General features: G+C 53.4%; 1 protein-coding gene across 1 annotated transcript; it reads right to left on the bottom strand.

The window, feature by feature from the left end:
- Nucleotides 1-1,564: 1,564 nt before the first annotated feature.
- haus5 (HAUS augmin-like complex, subunit 5) lies at nucleotides 1,565-12,541 on the bottom strand. The gene is made up of 20 exons (XM_088905193.1): nucleotides 12,441-12,541; nucleotides 11,468-11,705; nucleotides 11,232-11,294; nucleotides 10,092-10,124; nucleotides 9,460-9,484; nucleotides 9,083-9,215; nucleotides 8,416-8,575; nucleotides 7,741-7,828; nucleotides 7,335-7,426; nucleotides 6,707-6,761; nucleotides 6,399-6,526; nucleotides 5,949-6,030; nucleotides 5,303-5,451; nucleotides 5,007-5,169; nucleotides 4,295-4,375; nucleotides 3,788-3,933; nucleotides 3,471-3,567; nucleotides 3,087-3,225; nucleotides 2,326-2,458; nucleotides 1,565-2,208 (listed from the first exon to the last, which is right to left on the bottom strand). The coding sequence occupies exons 2-20, from the start codon at nucleotides 11,581-11,583 to the stop codon at nucleotides 2,103-2,105; spliced, it is 1,989 nt and encodes a 662-aa protein (XP_088761319.1). The 5' UTR covers nucleotides 11,584-11,705; nucleotides 12,441-12,541; the 3' UTR covers nucleotides 1,565-2,102.
- Nucleotides 12,542-12,791: the final 250 nt, after the last annotated feature.

Genomic DNA, 12,791 nt, shown 5'->3' with positions numbered 1-12,791 from the left:
GTTCATAAGCCCTGAATCAACGGAGTGACCATCTGTCATCTCCAATAAACCCCCTTTTCTCTCTCTCCCTGTTCCAGGAACATCGATCTGGTCTGGGCCAAATTTTCCTGGGCGGCCCCTGGGGGAGGGGGATGGGAGTAGGCTGTCAGGAAGGCCGAGGGATCTGAGCAGAGGTTCCTGTCTGTCCTCCTCCTCCTCCTCCCTGACAACCACATCACCCTTCCCTGGCAACCGCCTCACCTCCCTGGCAACCAGCTTCACTGCCACTGGCAACTCCCTAAGCCTACCCTCCAAGCTATGCTACCTCAACAAAGCCACACCCCTCTACCCCAGCTGCTCCCAGTGCCCCCTTATGGTCACAAGGAACATTCCAACACCGGGACTCAGGAGTCTGTAAGCATCGTGCTACCTGTTAGTGCTATGAAAATTGTCCTGGAATGGCCTCTGCTCGACAGATGTACATCGCACTGATCATCAGATACTCAGGTATTAATTCTCACGCTCTAGTTTTCAGGATTTGCTCTGTAATCAGTTGTGTACTGACCCTGCTTTCTCTCTGTTGTAGCTCCTGCAGTGTGCTTGTTGGGGGAAAGAGGCCAAACTGCTGGCACGGGCCCGACCCTGACCACCACAGTGGACCTGGACACTGCAGACGTCACAGACAGAGGACAGAGTCAGTCACTTAGGAACACAAGAACAGGCACACAGGAGATGAGCCCTTCACCCTGCTGCTTGCTGAGCCTGCCAGAGGGGAACGCTGGCCAGCTGGCCTCTCCTGCGAGGCCCCCATCTCACCCCAGTCCAGCCCACTGCCATTACCGACAGCAGCCTCAATTGAGCTAACACTTCACTAAATTGGAATATATATGTTTTACCTCTCGAATGTTTTGGATTTCATTGTGCTTTATGAAGTAAAAGTGAAAAGACAAACCTCCACCATGTTCAAGATCTGAAAACACAACCGATGTACAGAATGTAAAAATCTCAACGAGCCGTACTCGGAGTAGTAGTTACTCTGGCACAGTATGGTGGTGTAGTTTTTGCTCACTTGCCTTTTTCGAATTATTTGATGTTTGATAAAACTTGGAAAAAAACCCCAACATTATCCAGTCTCTCAAAGCAGACAGACTCTTCAGAGAGTTCCCCTGAGAGAGATTTGAACTGCCCCATTCCTGATGAAAGCCAGCTCGGAAAGCTTCAGAGCCCCTGGGAAGCATTTTGGATTTCACAAAGCAATGACGGAGCCCACACACACACAGGGGCGGGAGGGGAGTCTCTCCGCCATGTCTGTGCAGCTACAGCACAGTCTCTCCTGCAAGACTCTGGGCTGCTGTGCTGCCTAGTTCCAATGACATGGTGGAGTGTCAGGATACTCTCCTGGTCTGTGATCATGGTTCAGCTTAACAAAAAAACCTACTTCACTCTAATGCATGCTTTCCAAAGCCCAACTTTTCAGCATTCAATTATTTACACTACTGTGTGCTGTAGCTCTTGCTCAGCTCCCAAGAGAAAGGGTTTTTCCTTCTTAAGAGGATAGTTGTGGACAAGGGGACAGAAAGGCAAGAGACAATTACAAGCTACTTTATTTTAGAGAAAAAGCCACAGGCTTTGATTCAGATGGGCTGTGCTAACGCGAGGGCCAGTTTGGAACATTCCAGTCAAGGAAATTGGACTGAAAGGGATCTATTACAAAACCGAGAGTGAGGATAACAGGAAATATCCTTCAGGACCTTCCTGGGCTCTGAAGTAGCGGGACCAGGAGGTTGGGCCTTAGGTTTCACACAGCCCAGTGCCAGCAGGCCTGTTCACACAGCTGGGTACACCAAGTGCTGCAGCAGCAGGCAGATCTCATGCAAACTCACACCCACCCACGCACACACAAAAAGAAAAACCTGAAGGGAGAAATTGGTCAGCATGACCAACCTGCTGACAAGCACACCAGTCAGCTATCACAGACTCACAGGCCTCTCTGGCCAGCAGTGCCCATGGCTGCAGTCTGTGTGGGGGCAGGTCTCGGGACTCTGCACTGCAAGGGGCAGCTGTGTGAACAGGCCAGCCGCCTGCGTGTCTGCTCAGCTCCTCAGCTCAGTGCTGGCGGCTCCTCACTGCAGCCCCTTGGCTGCCAGCCTCCACCTCTCCAGCCACTGCTGCAGGGTCAGCCCACCTCTGCGCTGGTCAGGCAGGACAAACTGGACCGGCTGCTCCCACCTGCACAGAGGGAGAGGGGTCGGTACAGACACACTGACTGGAGACTCCAGTACATTAACACTGCCCTGAGAGAGAGGGATCAGTACAGACACTGTGAAAACAATGGTGGTGCCTCACCAGTGTGAGATGGCCCTCTTGACCTCTGCCCCGTACCCCAGACACTGTGCACTTTGCTGGGACAGCAGACGCACCTGGGGCAGGAGGTCCCGCACGCGTGCCTGGTCCTCCGTCCGCACGCACCGCAGCATGGCTGGGGAGACAGGAGTGCAGCACAGGTCCAGAGCAGGTCGCACTTTACACAAAGAGCTGCCAGAGTGGGGAACGACCAACCCAGCTGCGTGGCTGCAGCCGATAGTTCATTCAGGGGCCAGCTGGACGAGCTCCGCTAATGAATTGGCTCCAATTAATCGATAAATTAGCTACTATCTGCCCAACAGGCTGGAAGGGTTCCTCTCATTTGTAACTGTTCTCATGCTCTTAAGTGCCTCAGTCTGCCCTCTGTGAAACAGGAGCAACTCTAATAAGAATTGTCCTCCTACACTCGCAAGCTTCACTATAACCTCTTGGAGCTTCCAATTCACAAACCGGACACAGGCAGATAGGCCATGGTCCTATTTTAGCCACCTGCGCACTAAAGCTTGGCTTTCGGCAGATTTTAAACAAAGCTCCGCTCCAGCTGGGGAAAAAGCCAAACGTATCTTGATTGTAGATAAACGTATTTATCTACAATCAAGCTGCAGTGCAGACGTCTCAAGGAACGAAACAAAGCTGCAGTACTGTTGGCTGTGTGGGGTTCCCAACTAAGCTCCCGTAGAGCACATACCTGGATCGCAGGGATCCCTCCTCCGTGTGCAACCCCCCCACCCAGTCCGTCTTACCTTCCATGTCCTGGGCTGGCAGCAGCGCCACCTGCTGATCCCGGCGCTGCATGCAGGTGGTATGCAGCTGCAGTAGCCTGCGCAGGAAACGCAGCTCCAGCTGCATGGAGACGGCCAGGGGCATCAGCTGCTCTGGGGCCTGAGGGAGGGGAGGCAGCAGTCAACCTATTCCACTGGCAAGAACTGCGGCATGAGGGGAACACGAACCTGAGGACACCGGTATGTAAACCAAGAACACCCCCTTACACAAAGGGTGGTGGGAGCGTGGAACAAGACGGCCAGCCAGGATCCTGGGAACGATTACCTGCTAACAGGCCACACGGCAATGGCCCCCTCTCGTTATGATGTGATTACGGAAAACGACACACAGACCTACAGACTGACCTTGTACAGCGCGAAGCCCAGGCCGTCGCTCACGCGGCGCAGGGCAGGGCAGTCCAGGTGGCGGACGGACAGCTTGCGAGCGGGAACTCTCTGCACACTGCGAGGAGAAACACACGCATCTTCAAAAGCGGACCGGGCCCGCTTCTCCCAACACAAGGCTCACGTACCGCTCACTAGCGGAAGCCCACGAAGATACAAAATCCACGAACCCAGGCAGATTATAACGTGTTTAAAGGACAGTTCCTGTCCTCGGGGGCCTCCCCCTGAGCGCACGCGTCCGAAATGGGGTTCAGGACGCGCCGCAGAGCCCCACTCACCCGTCCAGCAGCCGGCGGTCCAGCTCGTCCAGGGACACTCCGGCCGCCTGCCGCACCTCCTGGGACACGGCGCTGTGCAGAGCCCCTGCCTCCTGCTCCACGGCCCCCTGGTGGCGCTGCAACTTCTCCTGCACGAACCGGTGGACCTGGAGGGTGGGGGGACCAAGACCCGCGTCACGAGCCGAGGGCGGAGGCGGCGTGTGGCAACTTCAAGGCCCGCCGCAGAGGACACTGGGAGGGCGACGCAAGGAGACGCCAGACTCGCTTCCCGATGGGCAGGACATTCGCTGCACCAAATTAACATCAGCCTGGCCAGAGCGGTGCGGAGACCGCCCGCTGTGTAAGGCGCTGCACTTGATTACAATTAACCACACTGCAGCGGCTGAGCGAGGGTAGGGGCAACAGGGCAGTCTGGGGTCACAGCTCGGCTGTAAGGAGACTTCTGGGGTGCAACACAGGCCAACTGGCACAGACAGGGGCCGCCAGAGGAGGCTGGCAAAGGGGTACCTCGGCGTGGACCCTGGAGAGCTCGGACTTGGCTGTGGAATTTCCCTTGATGAGACTGCGGATCTGTTCCTGCTTCCGGTCCTGTGAGAACGGAAAGGGGGAACACTACTGAGCACAGAACCTGCGTCCGAGAGATCTCACGCACCGGAGCTTCTACACTGCTGTACCAGCACACTGCACAGGGCAGCCATTCATACCCCTCATCTCTCAACAAAGAATGACATTTATAAAACAGAAAAGGGAATTACAATGGATGCACAAAAATGGGAGATCTCAAGAGAAAACAAAAAACAAAACACAAATTCCAGAAATGACAAAACGTTTCAACACCTCGTCACTGTTTCAGCACCAGCAAAATGCTATTCAGCAGTACTTCCTTCCAGAAGGAGGAAGTCCGCAAAAAATATAACCAAGTGAAATTTAAGGGTTTCTCAGCCTCCACCCAACCTCACTAATAGATTTTCTTGGCTACAAGAGACATCATGCCTGGAAGATTGATGGCAATGTGGAAAAAATGGAGTAAGAGCAGTCAAGAGCTCTCACTGACAGCACTGCAGGACCACAGCAGAGTCTCCATCCACTCAAGGAGAGACACAACTCACATGAGCTTCATGTGTGGTAAATTGTGAGCCAGTGCTAAGAAGAATCCGAATCGCTGTCAGTTTGGAATGGCGACTTCTGCCCTCAACGATCCTTTCCGGGTCGCACTCACCACCAGCTGCCGGAAGTCCATGATGCTCTGCCGCTTGGCCTGGAGGGCGAGGAGGGCCTCCTTGCGGCTGCGGGCACCCTGCTCCAGCGCCTCGCCCTGGCGCTGCAGGGAGTCCCGGAGCGCTGTCTCCATGGCCAGCTGCAGCTCCAGCTCCAGCGCCGCCCTGCGCAGCCGGTTCGGCAGAAGACAACGTTACAAAAACCCACACAGGAGAATCACCAGAGACCCAGCTGCCTCCCCACAACAGCAAACCCTGCCAGCACCCAGCGCATCACGGCGGCCGAGCGGGACGTTACCTGAGCAGGGGCTCGACCTGGGCGTCGCCGGCGCACGCAGCCTGGAAAGCCTCGCTCTTCCTGGCCTGCAGCAGGGCGCTCTGCTGCCTGTCCTGCGCCCGCAATGCCGCCAGCTGGACCTGGCACCTCTCCACCATCTCCCAGGCCTCCTGCAAAGGGCAGCAGGTGTCAAAGGTCACCAGAGAATATCCACCACCACCCCCTCCCACAATGCCCTTCTGCCCGGACTTCCTGTTTTACTGAATTTAAAACTAATATCAAGGGGGGAGTACTTCCAGGCCTCAGACATTGATAGCTGGTCAAGGTTACAAAGCATCATACGAAACATGATTCCAAACATTCAAGGAGTTAACAAATAAGAGGAGACATTTTACATAAGAGCTATGAGCTGGTGCATCACGGCTGGCTGGGCCACTTCACTGTGCTGTTGAGATGCAGCTGAATGCTCTGGGGTAGTGAGGCAGGGGACATCATTTCCAGCCCATTAGGTCTGCCAACAGGGGACCGTGCACCAACAAGGCCCTGGGGTCCAGGAGCACGATATTCCTTGTGAAACGCAGTGAGCGTCTCTCCGCGGCCGAGGGAACCCTGTGTCTCGTGTGCATGTGTAGTGTCTCGTTCCCAGAGTACTGCGGGCCACAGGTACCTGCAGAAGCAGCCTGACTGAAGGCAGCGCTGCCGCCGTCTCCCTGGAGAGGTCCAGCAGGTGGTCACTCTCGTAGCGGAACCTGAGGCAGGACAGGGACACATTACTGATGCATTGTGGGTAAGGAGACGGTCCAGCTCCAGCGCCACGGGCTGTACGAACACAGTTCTGCCGTACTGCAGAAGAGACAGGAGCTCGACATCCATGCGATCCATCCATTACTACCTACTTTATACAGCGCAATAAAAAAAGTTGTTAATCTTTGCTAATTTGACACTGAAGTTCTAGGTCCACTGACACTCCACAGACTTTCGCAGAGTTGCAGGAGAGAACTTGCACCCCACTGAAGAAAATATTAACCCTCTAAAAAGCTTAATTATCTCCCCAAGAACCTTAGAGCCGCACACAGATGGGCCCTCTGGTCCAGACAGCCAGCAGCGCGCTGCTCACCCGAGAGCCGCCACGTCCCGCGACAAGTCGAGCTGCTCCAGCTTCTCCTGCAGCGCCCCCTGCTGCCGGGAGGCCAGGTGCTGCAGGGCAGCAAGCAAGTGGCTGGGAGGGTGGGTGCGCATCAGGTCCTGCCCGGGGAAGAGGCAGAAAGCAGGAGACAAAGATCCAAAAAAAGCAGAATAAAAAAATGGAAAGCGTGATAGAATACCTATGCAAGCACTTCTAGTGATCGAAAGACGCCCTCCTACCACCGACATTCTCACTCTAAACACCCTGCAAAACCTCAGACAAGAGGAACAGGCTCCTACCTCCACTGAGCTGAGCCAACGCTGAAACACAGCACTGCGCTCCTCCTGAGACAGACTGGAGAGAGAGAGGGGTTAATACAGACACACTGACTGACTGGACATTCCAGTACATTAACTACAATTTACTACACCACTGACATATAAAAGGCATCTTAAAACGGAGACCATTTGCACTTTAGAAAAACAAAATTCCCAAAGAATGAGTCAGGACTCCCTTCTGTCCACATGAACGCCCGACCGGCTTTGTAAACTGGATGATTTTCATGTACAAAAAGGAGTTAAACGGCAGCCAGTGGCACAGGGGTCGGCACCGCTGCCTCACAGCACTGGGGCCCTGGGTTCAATTCCTGGGGTGCCGTCTGTGTGGAGTTTGTGTTCGCGTGGGTTTCCTCCAGGTGCTCCAGTTTCCTCCCACAGTCCAGCGACATGCTGGTAGGTTAACTGGCTTCTGGGAAGACTGGTGTGAGTGTGTGTCTGTGTCTGCGTGTGGCCTAGCTGGATTGGACTCTTGTCCAGGGTGTGCCCTGCTGCACTAGCCTCCAGCTTCCTTGAACTGGGAGAAGCAGTTTGAAAATGGGTGGAAAGAAAAGAAGTTATCTGCTGCTAAACGTTCCTGAACATGACTTACTGTACGCCACTCAAGGGGGCAGCCTTCAGCTCGCTCTCCAGCAGGGTCCAGAAGAACTGCAACCTGTCCTCACACAGCTCTCTCACCTCACACTGAGACACACCAAGGAACACACACTGTCACAACAGGAGCTGTGCTATCACAATCTACCCTGCACGGTCACAGGTTAGGAGCCTGGACTGTTGTAGACTATCGCAATAGAACACATACGGTCACAATAGAAACCATCTTCATGATATCCAAAGATGAAGAACACTGTCATGACAAAACACCAACATCTTGAAATTAAATGCTTTACCTCTCCCCAGAACAATGACGATTAACATCAATCTAAGACAACAAATCTGGAGAAAGTAAGAGCTGTCTGCCAGGATTAGGCATGCCTTGTCTGGGGGGTCACACTCACTAGAGCTTGGGGCTCAGGGCCTGTGGACCCCAGAGAATCTGTGCTGCTGTCAGAGGGATCCCCAAAAACCAGCTCCACTTCTGCTTTCCTGAAAGACAAGAAAAGGGTTCTCATGCATTTGACCTACAGTAAAATCCCATCCTGTTACAAGACCTCATATCCAAAACATAATACCAGGTGGAGATCAGTCTGCAATGGTGAACAATTAAAATTTAGTTTCTGGAACACACACATCTTTTTTAGATGAGTCAGGGTTCACTACATTTGTGAAATGACCATTATTTATACTATATACCCAGCGGGTTTGGGAATCATGCAGAAGAATGTAAGACAATGACTCCTGATTACACCTGAAGACAATCAGTGAGCTCCGGGCAGGAGAATTTGTGCTGAACGCAGTTTCTCCCTGTAGGGATTAGTGTTTTGTGTGCACCTAGTCTTGGGGAAACCACCTGCATGACCCAGGTCAGCCAGCGATGTGACCCGAGCTTGAACCTCTGACCCCGAAGGCCTGATCCTGCTCCAGAGGAATCGCGTCAGCAGGGGTGATCAGTGACCCCTGCATCCACAGACGGGTGAGGAGTCTCATTTCACATTCAGAGCGCCCTGTCTGCTGCTGTGCCACAAGGACAGACAGGGTGACAGCCCGCGCAGCGCCCCGCTGGGGAACCCTACCTGGCCAGCTCCGCCAGGGCCTGGCAGTGCCCACTGATCCGCCGGCGATCCTGCCACAGAGAGTGGCGCTCCTGGGCACAGCGCACTCCCATCGCCTGGAGCAGGACCCTCCTGCGCCTGGCCTCCGAGCAGTGGTCCCAGCACTGACCCACAGCCCTGTCTGAGGACAGCAGGGAGAGCGAGGGAACTGGAGACGAATTTCCACAAGATGCCCAAAGGTGGGGTCTCGACCACCAGGCGAGGAATATATGACCAGACCCCTCCCAAACACCACGAAACATTTTTGTCGCTCTTCTCCAACATCTGGCTAAAGCTAGAGAGTCTTTCTGTGACCGGCCCTCAACACAATATTCATTAAAATTAACCAAACAACTGATAACATTCATGACAATTCTCATGTTCTTAATAATAAATTGGAAGAATATTTGCCTAGAAACATCTTCACTAATTACTGCAACAATTGAAAATAACTATTATAAGATCATCCATAAGGAAATTAAATTGCATATTTCTCCCACTATTTTGGGACTCAGAAGTCTTTGCTTTTGAAGTTTGATTGATTTTTTTAGCTTCTCGCGATTTAAACTGCACACGCGGTTGACGAACGGCTGATCCTCTGGAGGGATACCACCCCCCCGCTGCCCCTTGCTGTGCCCGCAGGCCTCACCGTCGCTGCCCAGCTCCGCCTGCGACTGCTCGATCTGGGCGTCCAGCTCCACCAGCTCTGCCCGCAGCTCCTCGATCTCCCGGGTCAGCGCCCGGCGCCGCGCCGCCTCACTCTGGCCCTCGCCGCGCCGCACCTGCCAACCCGCGGGAGTGAGATACTACAGCCCCACGCGCCTCCCCCGCCACTGAGCACAGGGAGAAGGGCGAGGGTCAAAGGTCAAAGAAGGGTGCCCTTGCCACGACCATCACTGCTCACACAAGGCTTTGAGAGAGCAACTTTACACTGGGTCTCTTTTTAAAAAAAAAAGAACTTGCATCAAGCCGTTCAGCCAAACTCTTAAGATCTGAATCTATAACAATCAAAGAGTTCCAATTTACCTCCGAATCCTGCATGACTTTGTAGCTGAAAGTGCTCCGTCAAGGAATCTGACATCTCCCGTTCAAACACGAGACAACAGCAAAGCCTTTCTCAGCGCAGCCCGAGCCCTAAACCCTGATGAACACGATGGGGCCTCCCCAGTCGAGGCAGCTGTCTGGAAAGACTGACCCTTTCAATAAGAAAAGAAAAGGGAAGGGAAGACACGTGTGGCACACTGCCTAAGCCCTCCTCCCTCAACAAGACTTGTGACCACAGCAGCACGGACCTGCCTGAGCAGAGTGGAAGCAACACGGATCTCATGAAACCAGCACAGGCCCAGGAGGCAGACTGTCTCACGGCTGAACTGGGTTAGAAGGCAAGGCGACGTGTGGCTTATCTTCTGCCTGGGTGAGGGGTCACATTTCAGATGAGACTTTAAAACTAGATCCCCCCTTCTTCCAATCAATCTTTACCAACACCACAATGACTGTGACAGAAATGCTCATGGTGCTGAGCCTGTAAATTCCTACTCACTCTTCCTCAGGCTGTTCTGCTTTACTCTAGTTTAAACAGCTTTACAGAATTCCAAATGAGCGAGAGCTTCAAGCCAGGCACTACAGATTATGGCACCAGGAGGTTTAATAAAGGATACCACTGCAGGTTTCCTTGCATGATTCTCACATTCCTGCAATGAAAAACAAAAATCCCGTTAGCTGGACTACAGCGGGCCATGATCACAGCAGAGTCTCCATCCGCTGGAGGAGAGACGCAGCTCTCACTGACAGCACTGCAGGACCACAGCAGAGTCTCCATCCACTGGAGGAGAGACAGCTCTCACTGACAGCACTGCAGGACCACAGCAGAGTCTCCATCCACTGGAGGAGAGACGCAGCTCTCACTGACATTACTGCAGGACCACAGCAGAGTCTCCATCCACTGGAGGAGAGACGCAGCTCTCACTGACAGCACTGCAGGACCACAGCAGAGTCTCCATCCACTGGAGGAGAGACGCAGCTCTCACTGACAGCACTGCAGGACCACAGCAGAGTCTCCATCCACTGGAGGAGAGACGCAGCTCTCACTGACAGCACTGCAGGACCACAGCAGAGTCTCCATCCACTGGAGGAGAGACAGCTCTCACTGACAGCACTGCAGGACCACAGCAGAGTCTCCATCCACTGGAGGAGAGACGCAGCTCTCACTGACATTACTGCAGGACCACAGCAGAGTCTCCATCCACTGGAGGAGAGACGCAGCTCTCACTGACAGCACTGCAGGACCACAGCAGAGTCTCCATCCACTGGAGGAGAGACGCAGCTCTCACTGACAGCACTGCAGGACCACAGCAGAGTCTCCATCCACTGGAGGAGAGACGCAGCTCTCACTGACAGCACTGCAGGACCACAGCAGAGTCTCCATCCACTGGAGGAGAGACGCAGCTCTCACTGACAGCACTGCAGGACCACAGCAGAGTCTCCATCCACTGGAGGAGAGACGCAGCTCTCACTGACAGCACTGCAGGACCACAGCAGAGTCTCCATCCACTGGAGGAGAGACACAGCTCTCACTGACAGCACTGCAGGACCACAGCAGAGTCTCCATCCACTGGAGGAGAGATGCAGCTCTCACTGACAGCACTGCAGGACCACAGCAGAGTCTCCATCCACTGGAGGAGAGACGCAGCTTTCACTGACAGCACTGCAGGACCACAGCAGAGTCTCCATCCACTGGAGGAGAGATGCAGCTCCAACAGGCAGGCAAGTTGCAAAAGTGCGTCAGTGAGCCCACTCACCCCTCATTGTAAACGTGCCGAGTGATGTATTTCCAGATGTCAGCACCCTGACCCAGACACAACCTGAAACAGAGAAATAAAAATAAGCAAAAAACAAAACAACATAAAAAAATAAGTGCTGCGTGTGTGGTGTCAGGAAGACATCACTCTTATTCTACAATCTTGCTTATACTGCACTGTAAAACCAGGAACGGATCACAGAGCCACTGCAGTGGGCATGCCGGAGCCTCACTCACGTCCTGAAGTAGCTGTCCGGAGGCAGGTCACGGGCCGGCAGCTCCAGCTCCTCCACAATCCAGCGCTTCAGCACCTGTGGCAGATCCTTGTCTCCCATCCTGTCAAATCCAGGCATGAACTGGGTCCGCTCCAGTTTCCCAGCCTCGGGTGAGAAGGGCTGGCTGTCAGCAGCAGCACAAACACTGGTATTCACTCCTGATCCTGGATGGGCTGCAATCCACCAGGTTTTATAGGCAACTGCGGGACGAGGAGTGAATATTAGTTAAGGACTGCCCACAGCACGTTTTGTTTGCACAGCGTGGATCAGATGGTTTCCGCAGGGTCTCCAGTCAGACACCCCACACAGCAGCCTGTCCCCCGCTGTGCGATGAAAGTGTGGTCACAATGCAAAACCCGGAGTGGACCAGACTGCTGTGCACCCGGAGTCCGACTGCCCCCAGTGCAAAGCCTGCAGCGGGTCAGACTGCAGTGCACATAAACAGACCAACACCAGCACCACTGCCGCGCAACGCGAGTCTGACGGTGTAAGACGTTGCAGGAGTTTCACCGTCTGAATGCGCGTCTTCCAGTGTCCCGTCCCCTGCGGCTGTGAACTCACGACGCAGCCGGTCAGGCTCGGCTCTCGGTGAGCAAAGGGAAACGAGCACAGGAGCCAGACAGCACAAGAGCCTCTGACCTCCGCGCAGTCAGACACGACACTCAGCTACTAACTTCACCTTCCGCTTGTCTCCGTGAGCCGAGAGACACAGCGTGAAGACCCTTTTACTGATATGCAGGAAAGACATAGTGTCGAAATATTATTGCTGCCCATTCTGTCTGCTGTCTACCACTATCTGAGGAGACACGGGTGAAACGTATTTGTAAAAACTTGACAAATGCAAGCAATAGTTTTTATTACAGTTATAGTTTTCATTATAATAGTCACTCAGAAACGGTTTTACAACACGATTAAATAAATAAACCGCCTGATACCTTTTTTTTCTCCTAGTTTCGCTCAACCCGGTCAAACAAACGGCAGCATCTTATTTTGAACCTCGGAAACATTTCCTACTTCCCGCCGCCACCGCGTCTCTTTATCAGAGGCTTTTCCGTTGACGTCACGTATGCCGCAGGGCGTCTTGGGAACTGTAGTTTTCTTTGCAGCAGTGACGTCGATCAGTGATTTTTTTCTTGTCTTCTTAAGAGTGTTTCACAATCGTTTACACATTGTTTGAGACTACACTCCCTATACTCAAAACTATAAACACAAATGGCAAAACCTTTGCCCAACTGGGCAAACCGCAGAAATGTCAAACAAAATTAAACAAACAAAATTCTTCTCTT

The sequence above is a fragment of the Atractosteus spatula genome, chromosome 25, assembly GCF_055471065.1.
Source record: "Atractosteus spatula isolate fAtrSpa1 chromosome 25, fAtrSpa1.hap1, whole genome shotgun sequence".
In the NCBI taxonomy this organism is placed as follows: Eukaryota; Metazoa; Chordata; class Actinopteri; order Semionotiformes; family Lepisosteidae; genus Atractosteus; species Atractosteus spatula.
Note: the sequence above shows the minus strand (reverse complement) of the source record. Positions and strands in the feature narration are given on the sequence as shown.

Excerpts from the sequence above, each read along its gene's own strand:
- haus5 (XM_088905193.1), bottom strand. The coding sequence starts at position 11,583 with ATGCCTGGATTTGACAGGATGGGAGACAAGGATCTGCCACAGGTGCTG. Across the intron at positions 3,934-4,294 it reads TCTCCAGGGTCCACGCCGAG|GTCCACCGGTTCGTGCAGGA; the intron begins GTACCCCTTTGC and ends CCCACCCTCCAG. Across the intron at positions 3,226-3,470 it reads TGGGCTTCGCGCTGTACAAG|GCCCCAGAGCAGCTGATGCC; the intron begins GTCAGTCTGTAG and ends CCCCTCCCTCAG.